Source organism: Microtus ochrogaster, chromosome 8 (genome assembly GCF_000317375.1).
Source record: "Microtus ochrogaster isolate Prairie Vole_2 chromosome 8, MicOch1.0, whole genome shotgun sequence".
Lineage (NCBI taxonomy): Eukaryota > Metazoa > Chordata > Mammalia > Rodentia > Cricetidae > Microtus > Microtus ochrogaster.
Genome location: NC_022015.1, coordinates 38,504,646 through 38,522,156, shown reverse-complemented (window position 1 = coordinate 38,522,156; position 17,511 = coordinate 38,504,646). Strand labels below are relative to the sequence as shown.

General features: G+C 42.4%; 1 protein-coding gene across 4 annotated transcripts in view; it reads right to left on the bottom strand.

Annotated features, from left to right (window-relative positions):
• Kmt5b (lysine methyltransferase 5B) overlaps nucleotides 1-17,511 on the bottom strand; it is a 42,597-nt gene that overhangs the window by 5,657 nt on the left and 19,429 nt on the right. For all 4 annotated transcript variants that reach the window (XM_013347934.2, XM_026781216.1, XM_005351624.3 and 1 more), the window contains 8 exons: nucleotides 14,094-14,241; nucleotides 10,860-10,928; nucleotides 9,986-10,151; nucleotides 9,272-9,381; nucleotides 7,306-7,472; nucleotides 7,042-7,061; nucleotides 6,823-6,959; nucleotides 3,816-4,012 (listed from right to left, as the gene is read on the bottom strand). In XM_013347934.2, the coding sequence (XP_013203388.1) occupies nucleotides 3,816-4,012; nucleotides 6,823-6,959; nucleotides 7,042-7,061; nucleotides 7,306-7,472; nucleotides 9,272-9,381; nucleotides 9,986-10,151; nucleotides 10,860-10,928; nucleotides 14,094-14,241 (1,014 nt within the window). The remainder of the gene's footprint in view (nucleotides 1-3,815; nucleotides 4,013-6,822; nucleotides 6,960-7,041; nucleotides 7,062-7,305; nucleotides 7,473-9,271; nucleotides 9,382-9,985; nucleotides 10,152-10,859; nucleotides 10,929-14,093; nucleotides 14,242-17,511) is intronic.

Below are 17,511 nucleotides of genomic sequence, written 5' to 3'. Positions count from 1 at the left end.
AAAAAAAAAAAAAAAAAGTACCATCTCATCCAAAGCCCAGTGAAAAGGTAAGCTCCCAGAGAAAAATGAGCAGAGAAATGTACCCAAGACTCTCCTAGAATGCCAGGGGCCAATCAGTATGCAGACACTTGTGTGTATGTGAGTGGGGGGAGGGGTGGAGATTCAGTGATGTTAAGGCTAGCGGAAGACGCTGGTAGCCACAATGACAAATTTAGTGTATTGAGACTCAGGGCAGACGTGCCCTTGGTGCAGGCACTCTCTTTTGATTAATAAACCCAAGTGTATATCACGGATGGTAACTTTGGTGGGGTGTACATTCCTCCTGCTACATGCCAGACACTGTGCACAAGTCATATGAAGACCTAAAGGGGCTCTTACCACACCTATGAAGGAACCAAGCTCTCATGGTTTGGTAGGTCCCAAAACTCCATCTGCTAAGAAGTGGGACCTGGGCTTGGTTGTGGCCCCAGACCCTGAGTTTCAGATCACCATTATGTTGCCTGTAATATGGCTTCAGTCCAAACTCAGGAGACATTGTATGGCCACTGACTGTGGTGGCTCCAAGGTGTCATTTAAACCCTAAGTATGACACTTAGTGTGCACCGTGAAGAAACATGACAGAAGAACACCAGTGCTCTCCTGAGCTCTCAAGCTAGGCTGGCAGTGCATGCGAGTCAAGTTGTCACAAGGACCATGTCTGAGTTAGGAAACAGAAAACCCTCAGCAGCACTTGAAAATCTCCTATTTTCCAGGCACAAGTCCCTTTGCCTGACGTGAGTGACTGAATGGAAAGGCAGGCCTGGCAGCAGTACACATCAACTAGAAGTAGCACTGTCACAGAGAAGGGGCAGCGCTGCCTTCATGCCAGCCAGGTGCTCCTTCAGCCCACACAAACGCACCCTACTGGCCCGTCTGCTGGGCCCTGGGCAGTGACTGTCTACAGCTTTGGGTGCTGCTTGAGTATTCGTGTTTCACACAACTTATCATTCATTATCAGAGTCACCAAGGCCTGGAAATCCAGGATCCTCCAAAGGGTACTGGAGCTTAGTGAGTGGAAGACTCACTTTGGATATGGGATTTCTTGCTGCCTCCACTCCTGGGTGCTAAAGCAGAAAGCTAAGCTGAAGCTCTTAGGACATCATATCTCAGCCTTGTGTCAAGCACAAATGTTTTCCTCATGCCTAGGTAGCAATGTTGCCAAATTGTTAGGTGAAGGCAGGGGAAAGAGAAGCAGGGAGAGCAAAAGCAGTCCCTGGCTACACACTAGGCATGCTTGAAGGCCTAGGAGGAAGTTCTGATGCTCACTAGCTTTTCTCAGCCTGTTTTTATTTCACTTCCTTTTTTACAGGGTAAAGATGAAGCATAAGCACAAATACAGACTTGAAGAAAACGTGTAAAAAGGCAAGCGAGGACCAACATCTCTAAATCCTAACACATAGAGGGTGAGGCAGGAGTACTTGAGTGTATGGTTTGGACTATCTAGTAAGACCATGTCTTTTAAAAAACAACATGTAATAGGTACACGCATGTGCAGGCAAAGCCTGATAACTGATAACCTGAGCTCCATTCCTGGGACCAACACAGTAGAAGGACAGTACTGACTTATTCTTTAACCTCCACACATGTGACATGGGTCATGCCTCCACTCTCCAGGCAAAACAAAGTAAAAAGTAAAAAGAAACGGTTAAAATGTATGTAAGAAATAGAGAAGTACTTATGTGAGCATGATTTGATGCACAATAGTTGTAGAGGGTGAAGGGACACACGATGTGGCTGACCCATACACTTCTAGATGTCATCAAAACCCTAAGCACTGTAGGACCATCTTTATGGACAGACATGAGAGTGGGAAAGAGAATTCCCAGGCCTTGTTCCCTCTGACCCCTGGGCCATGCTTCCAGATCAATGACAGCTTTGGCTTACTCTACCACTCACGCTGCAAATCAATCACCTAACATAAGCAGCCACTAGCAAGGGTGAGCTTTCTATTCTAAAGTGCTGAGACTACAGCTCAAAGGTGCTATGCAGTCTTTCTGCCCTTGAGAAAAAGCTGTGACTTTGCACTTGTTTTCGAGATGAGGCATAAGCTCTCCAGGAGGGTCCAGAACCACCCACATCTTGGTACTTCTCCAAAAACTACTGGGTTGAGTAATAAATATTTCTCATGTTGTAACATATCAGCACACACAACCCCTTCAGAAACTATTTGTATTTAAGTACTTAAAGCTTACATATTTAAGCTAAATGGTGTGCTGAGTTTAAAATGTATATTCTAGTGATCAAGTTCATACACAAAAACACAGGAACTCTCTCACTTCATCAGAGCCATTCTCTGAGAGCAGCTTTGTGGCTGTCTGGAAGGCAGCATACACCTCAGTGTTTCCATGTAAGTATTTATGAAATGGGCTTCACAAGCCTCCAGTGTCTTCAAGGAACCAGACTCAAGAAAACAAAGTTCATTACACTGCCTTTATTAATAGAACCAACAGTCAACAGTGAATGAGAGACTAACACCTCCTCTTTGTTCACTTTGGGCTCAGCTAAGAAGTGTGAATTTGAGCTACACTATTGCTTTTATACTAGAGGCTATGCCTGGCTTTGGACTTCAAGTAGCAAGCAGATTCAGATACCCACGCAGTGGCACTTGCCATCATGGAGACACCGTCCCCTTTCTTCAAAATTTTCTGTAAGGAGCCGGGCGGTGGTGGTGCACGCCTTTAATCCCAGCACTTGGGAGGCAGAGGCAGGCGAATCTCTGTGAGTTCGAGACCAGCCTGGTCTACAAGAGCTAGTTCCAGGACAAGCTCCAAAACCACAGAGTAAACCCTGTCTCGAAAAACCAAAAAAAAAAAAAATTTTTTTTCTGCAAGGGAAGGTAGTACCCGTGTATGGACTGAAAACACCTGAAGGCATGGAGAAGATCCTGGAACACCCAGTGCCTGAGGGGGCTCTTACGTGCTCAGAGTCCCTGGACACTAAAGTCCTGAAATAGGCACTCTGGGCAACCAAGGCAAACCTTTCTCACAGACGACTCTGGTTGAGACACGTCAGAAGGAGAACATGCTGTTGTAGAGGCATCTAGAGAACACCAGTGTTACCCAGATGAAGGACAGCAGCCACAGATGTCCCACACTTCAAGCTCCATAGTTGCTGTGCTGTCTTTGGTCTATGGAGTGTTTCTTTTCTTTTTTTTTTCTGTTATTCACTACCACCCCTATGAGAAATTCCACTAACATAGAACTAGCAGCTCACAGCTTGCTTCCTTTTCCTTTTCATCTGGCTTGCTACTTCCTACAGTGGTAATCACACACCCCACAGCACAGCCACATCAAAATACTCCTCTGGCATCCTTCTGAGCATACTGAACCAGGCTGATGCACTTCAAAAACAGCTAAGCAAGTAGTAAAAAGATGGAAGCCTTGAAGCATATTGAACTCTGAGTCCATCCTGTTCCTAGACTGGCTGGAGATGGACATAAGCAGCCTGATTAACTAGCCAAGCTCTTGCAGCGCCTAAAACACCATTTTACCATCACTGATGTCTTGAAAATGTGTTCCTCAAAGATGATGGTTCTGGAACATATGTTGAATACTTCAACACTCAATACCAAGTATTCAAAAATACATATAGAGGTTGGCCCTGAATGTGGAGTGGACACAAACTGCTATGGACTCAAAGCATTTCTATTACTTGCATTGCAGCTGAAGCCTCAAGTCCCAGTTCTATCAGTATTTAGAGCTTCAAAACTACTGAAGCATGCTTTGTGAGCAATGAAGACTGTAACCAGCACCTTATGGTAAAGCTCCCTTACTTACTTGCATTGTCTTTTTCCTGAGTGGTGTCTGCGTCAGTGTTAGAGCTGACAGACTGACTGTCTGAGTTTTTGCTGCTGTCCCCTAACTTTTTAAGCCTATTTAAGCGTTTATCTGTTTCTCTGAGTCCGTATTTGCTATTGATAACAGGAGCAGGCGCAGGCAGTCCTACTCTGGATTTAAAAGCACCAGTTCCCCGTCTGAAAGAGAAAACAGCAAAGGTCAAATAAATGGAGCAGACTACTTAAAACAAACTTGGCTGCTGAGGGTACTTGGCCACATCAGGTCTAGGGCTGAGATGAACTGCTGAGACCTCGACCACAAGACAACTACCAGCTCTAGAGTTCTCAGGGAGCTCTAGCATGCATCTACCACAAACACTTTAAATTTTTTAATTTTATTTTATGTGCATTAGTATTTCATCATGGGTTTCGGGTCCCCTTGAACTGGAGTTATAGACAGTTGTGAGCTGCCATGTGTGTTTCTGGAAGAGTTGTCAGTGGTCTTAACTATTGAACCATCACTCCAGCAGGCCAAAACCACTTTTAAAACTATACTTACAATGAATGTCTCAATCATTCATTAGCTGCCTGTGGACCTGTATCTGTAGATATACTATGTAGCCAATTCTTCATTTATATTTCTTTTCAAGCAAAACTAAGATACCACACTACCATTTTACCCAGCACTTTAATTTTCTTGTATCATATGTGTTTCTGTGTAAGCCTGCAATGAACATGTTTTGAAAGCTCACACTTCCATAGAACATGCATGAGTGTTTTCAATGTTCTGTGGTAACTAATGTGTGTATGCACATTCAAGTGCTCACGCTCACATATATGCTCACACAGATGCCTAGAGAGGCCAGAAGTGGCATCAGATCCTCTGGAGCTAGAGTTACTGAGGGTTGTGCTGCCTGACACAGGGGCTGGTACTGGAACTTGGGTCCTTTGGAAAGAACAGTACGCACTCAGTTGGTCAGGTATCTCTTTGACTAGAATCTGGTCATTCAAGCATTTTTTTTTTATTTTTTATTTTTTTTTTTTTTGGTTTTTCGAGACCGGGTTTCTCTGTGGCTTTGGACCCTGTCCTGGAACTAGCTCTGTAGACCAGGCGGGTCTCGAACTCACAGAGATCCACCTGCTTCTGCCTCCCGAGTGCTGGGATTAAAGGCGTGCGCCACCACTGCCCGGCTTCAAGCATTTTTTTGATTTACTAATGTTATCAAGATCTTCAAAACCCTAAAGTTAGATAGAAACTGTTTGTTTTTTTGTTTTTTTTTTTGAGACAAGATCTGTCTATGTAGGCCAGGTTGGCCTTTAATACACATGAGATCTGCCTGCCTCTGCCTTCTGGGTATTAGGATTAAAAGTGTGTGTCACCATGCTTAGCTCAGATAATTTTTTGGTAAAGATTTATTTTCTTTTTAATTATGTGCGTGCATATGAATGCACACACCCTCGGAGGACAAAGGAGGAGGCAGTTCCCCTGTAGTAGCAGGAACAGCCCTACATAGGTGTTAGGAACTAAACTTGGGTTCTCTGAAGAATAATACATGCTCTTGAATTTTGAGCCGTCTCTCTCTTTTTTTTAAAATTATTTACTTATTATGTATACAATATTCTGTCTGCATGTATGCCTGCAGGCCAGAAGAGGGCACCAGACATCATTACAGATGGTTGTGAGCCACCATGTGGTGGCCAGGAATTGAACTCAGGACCTTTGGAAGAGCAGGCAATGCTCTTAACCGCTGAGCCATCTCTCCAGCCCCCATTGAGCCGTCTCTTAAGCTCCTAGGAAGGTATTTTCCTAATCATTTTATATTGTTTTTAAACTTTATTTTGGAGTTTAACTTATTCTCTCCAGGAGGACAAGCAGCACTCTCTTCCCATGTGCACTAAGATGCCATACACACTTGCTTGTTTTAGAACTCTGTTGGCTATTGTCTATTCCTAAGTAATAAATCGTTTGATCACTCGCTTTATAAAAAATAATCTTTACTATCTACCTAGCTTTTTTTTTTTTAATTAAAAAAACAGGGTCTCATATGCTCTATGAACCAAGAATGACCAGAACTTAAGATCTTCCTGCCTCACCTTCTGAGTGCTGGGATTTCAGGCATGTGCCACCACAGCAGCCCCTAATACAACTCTGGGATCTTTCCAGTGTTTCCTGTGCTCTACACAGCCCTGTATCAACTGCTCCCCTAACCTTTTTTGACTGTTGTTTGGTGCTGGGGACTAGGTTTCTTTCATGTTCGTTTTTGAAAGAGAGCTTGCTATGTAACCTAGGCTTACCTTGAATTTTTTCTAATGCATCTGCCTCAGTCTCCCAAGTACAGAGATTATAGGCATAAGCTACTATGCCTGGCTTCCCCTAATGTTCTTTAGATTTTTTTGACTTGGTTGTCACTATATATACTATTTTATAACCTTTAAAATAGTTTTGGTCAATTCCAAATATAATGCCTCACACAATTTATCATGAAAAGAACGGTACCTATACCTTAACAGCTAACATCACAATTCTTTTTACTCAGATTTTTGGTTTTGGAGACAGGGTTCCATTTGTGTAGCCTTGACTATCCTGAACTCACTCTGTAGACCAGGCTGCCCTCAAACTCACAGAGATCCGCCTGCCTCTGCCTCCTGAGTGCTAGGACTAAGGGCATGTACTACCACTGCCTGACTTACTCAGATCTTATTTTGAGGGTCTATCATCAGATTTTATCTTCCAAAATTTCTCTAGTGATGTATGTACAACTTATGTAGAAACTTTAACTATACTCACCACTGTCTTTTTCCACACTTACTGTTCTCCTGAGCACTTCTGCATGGTGACCCACTAGTAACAGCTGCATCACATGTGCTTCTGCTTCTCACACTGTAGGGTGCTGTGCTACAGAGCACATGTGCTAGCTCTACGCTCACATGATGTGGATGGTCGGGCAGGGTCAGCACCATAACATCATGACAGTCATGAAGTTCAAGTGGGGAATATGATCCTTTACCTTTCACAAGTGTAGCATTCGCAGAACTCATTATTTTCTCCAAAAAACCCATCTCCATAGTAACAAGAAATTTCTTCTCCAGGTTCAATATCTCTCAGAGCCTTCACACATGCTGTATCTCGGCCAGTTGACACAAACTGAAATAGAAGTAACCTGTTAAGAGTCTCACACCCAAAGCAGACATAGAATCTGAGGTATTTGGTTTTCTTTTATGCTTACCTTACAGTTAGGTCTGCAATCTGAAAAATGTCCAAAAGAGAAAGTCAATTAACTGCTGATAAGATCTGAAACACGAAGTTACAGAATCTGAAAAGGCTTTCCAGACAACTTCACAATTTCCATCAGTTTAGGTCTCAAGTTACACTGGGCATATTTAATAAATCTGAAGACAACGGCCATTCCAAACTCCCCTGAGTATGGCCAGGCCACGCTAGCCGTGGGCAGCCAGCCCACACAGCGTAGACGCCTCAAAAGGCAGCTTACCATGATTTATAAATGCAGCAGGACCGAGCCAGAGTTGAGCACAGTTTTTCCTTGTGGAATACATGACACTGAAGTCGTTTTCTCCATGTCTAAGTAGCATGTTCTCCTCAATTTCTGAAAGTTCGGCAATACAACCCACCAGTAATTCTATTTTGTCATTTCGTTTCCTATTTAAAATATGTGATAAAAATTACTAGTAATTATAATAAGGCTTCTTTTAATAAATTAAGCCTTCCCACTAAATAGCAGAAACTGATCAGCCCTGGCTCCACATACTCTGCTGACGGACACAGAGTGTACCTGAGGACCCTCTCTTCTTCTCTGGAGCCCCACGGCCTCATTTCTTATCTGCCTTATCCCCCTGAGAGAACGGAAATTCCTCCAGGCCAGGTACTGTGCCACTTGTGACTCTCAACACCCTGCAGTGCCTGGATCAGCATCTCACAGGAGGCAAAGCCCAACTACTCACTGTACAGTATTACATATTTGCAAATGGGTCCCACAGTGGTGGGATATGAGGGCCCAGAACTTTGTCTTCATCTAGTAGTATTTTCTGCAAGCACAAATTACAAGCTTAAGTTTCCTAGTGGCCACATCAAGGAAAAAGAGGTGAAATTCCTCTCAAAATATTTTAAGTCCACATATCCAATAGTATAACATATACTATTTTAGCAGACAGTCACTATGGGAACTACAAATGAAAAAGAGAACACAATGTGAGCTCTGGAGACAGACTACATTTCCAGGACTCTAGGAGGCCAGTGGCTACTTTATTGCAAAATGAGATCTCAAGCCTGCCATCTGCAACACATGAGCCACCAGAGCTAGTCAGCACCTCAATCACAATCTAAGGCAGAGTACCTTCAAATACACCCCAGGGGCTTACTTGGGAATAATGTTCTTTTGTACATTCTATTTTTGGTTACCTGACCTCTCAAATTTTTGCTATTGAAATTCTAAAGAACTGTCAGAGCTGGATGGTGTTTGTACACGCCTGTAATTCCAGCACTTGGGAGGCAGAGGTAAGATGGATGGATGTCTGTGAGTTCAAGGTCTGCCTGGTCTACAGAGCGAGTTTCAGGACAGCAAGGACTACACAGGGAAAACAATCCTGGCTTGAAAAACCATTAAAAAAAACAAAACCAAAACAAAACAAGGCCACCCCCCCTCAAAAAACCCACCAAAACCTTTCAGAGGGACTGCCTGTTTCTCCTAGGATATATGGTAAGGGTCAGAGGGACTGCCCGTTTCTTCTGGGACATAAGGTAAGGGTCAGTGGGACTCCCTGTTTCTCCAGGACATTAAGGGTCACAGGGACTACTTTCTTTTCCTGGGACATACTACCATAGTAAGGGAACAGGCATTATTAATAGGAAAGAAAGCTACACCTTCTCTCTCCTCTTTCTTTCTCCTCTATGGCTTGTAAGCCTCTTACTGAGGTTTGACTTTATTTAGAGGCAGTCTCATTGTATATCTTGGCTGGCTGGGAACTCGTTATTATGCAGACCAGACTGGCCTTGAACTCACAAGATATGCTTGCCTTTGTCTCCTGAGTGCTGGGAATAAAAATGGTCTTTACTATTTGTATTTAATCTGGTATGCATGCATGTTTTTAAGCAGGTTAACGTTTTCAAGTGTCTCTGTCTGTAAACTGACCTCAGGTTGCTAATACTTCATCCCCAACCTTTCAGCCTGACCCTGGAAGCCAGGTAACTGACCCTGCACCCTCCACCTTTCAGCAGTCCAATATGGAGTAGTCATTTAGACTCAACACACTGTGGCCTAGAGATGCAACCAGGTCACCCAGAGTTCTGAGTTCACTACCCCTAAATCAGCAGGTCAGAGTACTGCACTGTCCCTCAAGGAAGCACTGGCTCTGGCTGACCATGACTTCTTACTATTTCAAGGACAATGTCAGAAATCTTTAAACAGAAGTACACTGAGTTTTGACTAGTTTAATAATTACCACTCTTTTGTTGCAACTATCTTGGCTCCATTTTGTTCTGAAGAGTATCTATTACAAGGCAATATTTCAAATCCACTGTCAGTCGCAAACATCCGCAAGTAAATAAAGACCTAAAGCAGGGAAAAATGTGATAACAATTATCTATTCTGCTAGACTCTCTCAGAATTATAAAAGCATACCACTGACAACAACGTAAACTATCGGGTAGTAAAGAAAAAATTAGTTTCAGTCTCAACATTCACTTCTGTGAGCACCCAATGGAATGGCTCTGCTCTCTAGAAGCTCAGAATGGACTGCACTCCTAAATGAAGATTTTTTTTCTTGGATTATCAGCCACGCCACCTTCCGCACTACAGTCCTTTACATTCAGTGCTTTGATGAAAACTAACTCAAGGAGCTGGTACTAGTCCAGTGGCAGTGTCCAGCATGTGCAAGGCCCTGAGTTCAACCTGAGGCTCTGTAAACCACCACCATCAATCACTATTAGACTTAAATTCTCAGTGCTCATGAATAGTCAGGCTTCAGTTTACTTGTAAGCCTATGGGTTTTGTTTTGTTGATTTGTTTTGAGATAGAGCCTCAACGTTGTAGTCTAGCTTTTCCAAATTCACCCTGTAGTCCAGGCTGGCCTCAAATTTGTGACAACCTTCCTGCTTCAACTACTAGTTTCTACTCATCTGGACATAGGTTAGCAGCATTAATACACTTAACTTACATGTTCCTTGAATAATTTCTCCTGCATTTTGTTTTTGTTGAGAAAATAATGCCGTGCCCATTCACCTGAAGTCAAACATTTGAAGGCTTTCTCTAAGTGTTCATCTTTCTTAAAGCGTTCAATTACTTCCTTTAGCTCCTCTTGCCTTCCCTTAATAGGCCGAAATCTGAAAGAAATTAAGATAGCAAGTTTAATTATCTATCACAATTCTTTTTAAAAAATTTTAAAATTATGTGTATTATGTGTTTGGCCTGCATATATATATGTGCACCACATGTATATCCACAAGAGAAGTCAGATTCCCTAGAATGAAGGTACAGATAGTTGTAAAGTATGCTAGGAACTGAACCTGGGTCCTCTGCAAGAGTAACCAGTGCTTTCAACCATTGAGCTATCACCTCTAGCTCTCCATCACAATTCTTGAGCTATGTATCCAACTGAAGAGATCTCAAGGAACTGGTATCCTATAGTCAGCATGGTTAGTACATCAAAGATTAAAGAAAAAAACTATAATCTTGATGGTTAAATCATCAATTACTACAACAATCACCTAAGCTCTTCCTTTTTTCTTTTCCTCTGCATGCATGTAGTACACATGCATGTTTGCATGTGTAGATGCATATAAATGTGCATGTGAAGACCAGAGGTTGATACTGGGTACCTTCCTCCATCACTCTCCATTTTATGTATTCAAATAGGGTCTCTGGCTGAACTTAGAGATTGCTGAGGTAAAACACCAATGCACATAAAACAAAAATAAATCATTAAAAAGACGTTCTATTTTAATGACATGGCCAATGGCTTAGCATTAAGGCACATTACTAAGGACAGAACCATGGGCTGGTGCCTTGCATCTGAAACATGAGCTACCTACCTTGCAGGGTTGCTGTGAGAAAACCCGTCAGCTTTTGAAATATGTCTTGAGCTCCTTGAAGGAAAAGCACTATACAAATGCAAAACAAACAACAGTAAAGACCATTTGTATAATCTGTATTCATTGTCTCTAAACACTCACAGTAGCACAAATCTTAAAACACCAATATTTACAATTTTATGAATCCACAAGGATATTCCACACATAGCAATGCCAGGTTGTTAAAATCTTTTCTCCCCTTTACCACTGATCCACAAAAAAATTTATATATATTCTAAGCATCAAATTCTAAAATGATATATAATTTATAAATGCACATCCAGGAGAGAATATGCATAAGGAAAACACATGGCAGGATAATTATTACACAGCTATAATGATGGAAGGCTAAGACTTTACGTAACTTTAGCTTGACAAAAAAAAAAATCAGGAAAAGTTTCAAAGTAAAAATTCCAGACAATAATTCTTGCTTCACAAACATCAATTCTTTTACCTATACCTGCTCTTAACCACCTACCCCTACCTGAGACAGGGTTTCTCTATGTAGTCCCAGCTGTCTATGAACTCGCTCTGTAGGCCAGGCTGGCCTTGAACTCAGATTGCCTGGCTCTGCTGGGATTAAAGGCATGTGCCACCACCGTCTAACCCCAACTCCCTTTTAATTTATGTGCATTGGTGTTTTGCCATGGATGTCAGGTACCATGGAACTGGAATTGCAGACAGTTGTGAGCTGCCATTTGGGTGTTGGGAATTGAGCTTGGGTCCTCTGGAAGGGCAGCCAGTGCTCTTAACCACTAACCCATCTCTCTTGCCCTTGTCTATTGCAACAAAGAAAATGTAAGTTTCATAGTTGACAAGAAGCAACTCAAAAAATCTCAGCAAATAGAAATTTGTGTTTTATGTTTACTATGCTCTCATGATATAGCTCTGCTGGGACACTCAGATTGAAACATCAGCACTTGAGCCAAGCATGGTACCGCACGCCTTTAACACAGCACTCAGGAGGCCAAGGCAGAAGTACTGTAAATGTGAAGGCCAATCTTGGCTACACAGCAAGACCCTGCCTCAAAACCAAAAATCAATAAATAAAAAGTCAGAGCACAAGCATTCAAAACAGAGCTGGCTTTGTAAATTCTCAAATCATAAAACTACTATTTCTTTAAAACACATTCCTGAAAGCACACTGAAAGATGAAGAGTGGAGGTAAATGGTAGACGAGAATAGAGCTGAGAATATAGGCCAGTGGTAGTCTTGCTTAGAAGGTGTGAGGCCATCCCTAGAACCAGAAGCAAGCAGAGGAAGAGAGACAAAGAGAGAAGAAACTGCATTTCTCAACAAGCTTAGGAGGAGCTGCTGAAACTCCTGTGTGAGGAAGCTGTCAACGGTACCAGGACCCCTGAGGAGCCTTGGGGCCCTGCTGTTGGGGATAGAGAAGCCCCCACACTGGTTCAGCTGAGTGGACTTAAATGCTGCACTGAGATCTTAGGTGCTCCAGCTTCTATGGGAACAGAACACAGTTAACTCAGGAGTCCTCCTTCATAAATGTGACAATTCTGAGATTCTTTTTTTCTCTCTTCACTTTTCTCATGACAGGTGAGTGCTCCAGTGAGTCCCACCCTTAGCCCTCTAGACTCTATTTGCTTTGTGACCACATGGTTTTAAGTGAGTCTCAGGAAACCTGGGTTAAGACTAAAATACTCTAAATACAGATCAGGAAACCCGGGTTAAGACTAAAATACTCTAAATACAGATCAGGAAACCCGGATTAAGACTAAAATACTCTAAATACAAATCAGAAGCTTGTTAGAAATATAGAATCCCAGTTTCCGTCTATGGGCTGAGAAACACCAGTGGCTCAAAAAGAAATCACAACACTTCCTAGTGGGGAGCCAATGGCAGGTATACCCCTTCACCCTCTGGAACAGAGCCTGGGGTTCAGAATAGACATTCTTCCATAACCCACTAAAACTTTTGTTGTGCTTTTAATGGAATAACTTTCTGAAATGTTTCATATGCCTTTGCATCTCAACATACAAGAAGTTACCAACATGAGATAACTTAATAATCTACTTATTTAAAAATAAAACACAAGAGAGCCAGGGATACAACTAGAGGGTGACTGAAATCCTATCAGGATCATTTTCCAGGATAATGAGACAAGCTCACTGAGTAGAAAAGGACCTGGACTCAAAGCAGTGTAAGTGAGGTCGTAGGTTGGCACAAGGGTGCAGTTTTGCATGTTTCATTTCCATTCAGTGAATGACTCATGTGGCAGGAATCATGGAATTCCAAAGACACCTTTGTGCTGTCATTCTTTCTAGGCATACAACAGAGCTGATAAGTGAGAAAAAACTATGCCCCATTTTTACTTCTAGAAGGGACAAATCTCAAAGGGGAAAGGGTATGTAAGGCTTCCTTCTTGTTCCTATCTCCCCTGACAATTAGAGCTCACTGACCTGCTTTTCCAATTCTTCCTGGATGGTCATGGACATCAGGCTACAAGAAACCTCTATGTGTGACGGAGATGAGAAGAAATAGGCCCAGTCTGTGACTTATCTCTAAATCCCCAGTGGCACCAATTCCACTGGATCCAAAACCCTTTGCCACAGAAGCAGAAAGAGAAAGAACTTCTAAGATGATCTAACTAGAGTAAGAGTCAGAGACCTCAGATGTCACAGAACCACAGCTGGACATGATGGTGCATGCCTAGCACCACTCAGAAAGGGAATCTCTCTCTCTGTTCCACACACACACGACCCCACACTCCGATATCACAGATGAGGTATTCCAAGACTGCTGCAGTAGCTTCTGACAGAGCATCTTAGACTCTAAACAGGTTCCTCCTTACTTATGGAAAACGCAGGTAATGAACTGACCCACCAGCGCATGAAGGAAAGGAGGTCGTCTTTCCAGATTCTGCTTGCTTCTCTTGGCTCAAAGAAAACTGTTCTACATCAAAGAACTTTACTTCTATTATCATTTAGAATTCTAAATATAAGATTCATCATTTGTTTTCTTTCTTCCTTTTTTTTTTAAAGACAGGGTTTCTCTGTGTAACAGTTCTAGCTGTCCTGGGAACTCACTATGCAGACCAGGCTGGCCTTGAACTCACTGAGATCCACCTGCCTCTGCCTCCCTAGTGCTGGGATTAAAGGTGTGCACCCACCACCAGCAGCTGTTTTCTTAAGTTTGACATCGTTACTGGTTCTATGCAGGTAAAAGACTTAAAATTACCTAGTATTCATTTTGTGTGTTTGAAAACCTAAATAGGGATCAAGAACCAAACTGGTTGCTAAGTCGTCGTTCTCACAGAGCTCCTTGGCTGACATTCCAGAGGACGGCACATAGCGACTCTGCCCTTCAAATCCTGAGTTACCATGACCTGTGAAAAACAAAAGAAAGAAACATAACTTGGTGAAAACTTCTCAATCTGCTTACAAATCCCCACTGCATCCAAACTGGCATTGTTAGCTGGAGTTACGTCAATCACTGTTAGTGATTAAGAAGTCAGTATCTCTTATGCAAAACAACCAGATGCAGATAATCCAACGATTGAGAGATTGTGGGCAGTTGACAATATTAGGTTTCCTAAGAACAGGGTCCAGGGAATTGAGAGCTGGCTTTATTTTTCTCTTCAGAAACAGTAGACAGCACACAAGGCCATTACAGACAGGGCTTGGGGAAAAGGAAGCAAAAAGGATGCACAGGAAAGGCCACAAATGTGGATCCCAGGAACCAAAGGGTCTGAAGGTATTAAATGGGACTTCTTACTTTTGGGCAGGTGAATGGTCAATATTCTCTTTATGAGTAACTAAGGCCAAAGGTTAAAAAACCTGCCTGAGATTAGAGTTACACAGAAGCAGGGAAAGAAGTATAATGAAAATGAGAGGCTAATTTCTATCCAACTTGTGTCTGAGAGAATTCTCAATGAGAGAACTGAATGGATAGCATGAAGTGGTTGGGTTTCACTGTGGAGAAGCAATGCAGAGAAAGCATGCATAAAGTTTCATCAGCGCTGGGGAGGGCTGATGGGTAGTGTTCAGTCCACTCCTGGAATCAGCACACAATTTACAAAGTGCTGAGTTTAGATTCTCAAAACCAGCACATGAAGAATGAGTCACAGTGGGAGGTTTAACCTTTTCATCCATTCTTTCACAAAATAAACAAGAGTCTTTGCTAAGAGGTAGATATGACTGTTGCAATCAGGTATGTGAAAAGTTATCTAATTATTAAAGAGGCTGGAGAGATGGCTCAGCCATTAAGAGCACTGGCTACTCTCCCAGAGGATCTGGGTTCAATTCCTAGCACTCATATAACAGCTCACAACTGTCTGCAACTCCAGTCCCATGGGATCTGACTCCACCCCCTGGATGTCTTTGAACTCACTCTGTAGACCACACTGGTCTCGAACTCAGAGAGATCCTCCTGCCTTGACTCCTGAGTGCTGGGATTAAAGGCATGTATTATCACTGTGTGGCATGGGATCTGACTTCTGAAGGTACCAGGTACATATACAGACACACATGCAGGCAAAACACCCATACACATAAAAATCACAACAATAAAAAGCAATCTAAATTGTTGCCTGGGTCAAACCTAGGGCATCATGCATGCAAAATGACCACTGAGCTATATATATATCCTCAGGCCTACACCTGCTGCATTTTCTCAAAGTTGTGTTGAAATTGATCAACACAATTCACCAGGTGAAACAAATAGCTCCATGGTTACCAGAGTCACAGAACTGTTTTCTCAACATGCCCCCCACTCTGACTCAAAAGAAGCCTCACTGTCCTCCCCAACGGCTCAGACTGCAGCATCCACTAATCTACTTTGTCTCTTTCGATTTGTCTGTTCCGAGAACCTCACATGGTGGACCCATAGTATGTGTGATCCTCTATGACTAGCTTCTTCCAATTGACATATTTCATCATGTTACACTATTTATCAATATTTTTGTTCTTATGGGTAAAAGAATACTCCACTGCAGCTGGTAGATACATCTGACCTGTTTTCCATTTGGCGATTATTATGGATAATGCAGGCACAAACCTCTGTGTAAAATACTCTGTGTCCACGAAGTCTTCCCAGTGGGGCTGTCATCTCCACCAGAGTGGGGAAGTCCAAGGCTCCCAGTCCTTGCCAATAGCAGCTACTGCCTCTCCTCTTGATTCCAACCATCCAGGAGACAGTGAAGTGCTGTCTAAATATGCTGGGCTCACAAAATATCTACTGGCTGCTTGTGTATCTTTGGAGCAATATGTCTACTCAGATCTTTAGTCCATTTTAAAATTGGATTTTGTCTTTTACCCTGGTGTTCAAGAGATCTTCGCATATTCTGGCGATAGCCCTTTACAGACATATTTTGTAAGTTTGTCTTTTCACTTTTTGATGATGGTTTGTGATCATGGTTTGTGATTTTGAATTTTTTCTTGTTTCTTGTGTTTTTAACATCCTACTTAACATTTGCTTAATGTGAAGTCAGGAAAATGTTGCCTGTGTTTGTTCCTGGGACTTTTAATTTTTCATACACACATATTGTGCCAGGTTCCCTTCATTCTGGATGTAGAAATTTGATTTTCTTTCACTGTATTTTTCCTGGCCGCTACTAAAAAAAAAAAACAAAAAAAAACAAAACAGAGCTAGGGATGCAGTTCAATGGGAAGGCACTTGTCTAGAAACCATGAGCTTTATAAACCCTCCTACCTTTGCAGACAGATCAAAACTGTGAGATCTATTCTGGTTCTCAAATCTATTCCAGGAACACAGATGTGCTAGATCATCCTTGTGCTGATTACTACAGCAGTTAGGAAATTTTTTTTTTAATGATTTATTTATTATGTGTAGTGTTCTGCCTGCATGTATGCCTGCATGCCAGAAGAGGGCCTAGATCTCATTATAGATGGTTGTGAGCTACCATGTGAGTGCTGGGAACTAAACTAAGGACCTCTGGGAAAATAGCCAGTGCTCTTTTTTTAAAAAAAAAAAAAAATTTATTTATTTATTTATTATGTATATAATATTCTGTCTGTGTGTATGACCGCAGGCCAGAAGAGGGCACCAGACCTCATTATAGATGGTTGTGAGCCACCATGTGGTTGCTGGGAATTGAACTCAGGACCTTTGGAAGAGCAGGCAATGCTCTTAACCTCTGAGCCATCTCTCCAGCCCTAGCCAGTGCTCTTAACCTCTGTTTTTGTTTGTTTTCTTCTTCCTTCTCTTACCCGCCCCCCCCACAAGACAGGGTTTCTCTTTGTAGCCCTGACTGTCCTGGAATTCACTCTGTAGACCAGGCTGGACTCAAACTCAAGAGACTCACTTGCTTCTGCCTCCCAAGTGCTGAGGTTAAAGGTGTGTACGACCACTGCCTGGCTTGTTTTCTGAGACAGAATATTGTTATATAGCACAGGCTGACTTCAAACTTAGGCAATCTTTCTGCCTCACCCTGCCAGGAGATAAGATTACAAGCATGTGCCACTATGCCCAGTTCTGTACTTCACACCCATGTATGTGTGCCTGTCTGAGTTTATGTGCACCACATACATGTGGGAGCCTGCCAAGGCCAGAAGAGGGTGATAGACTTTAAACTTAGGTTCTCTGAAAGAACAGTAAACACTTTTAACTGCTGAGCCATCTCTCTAGCCCTGCACTT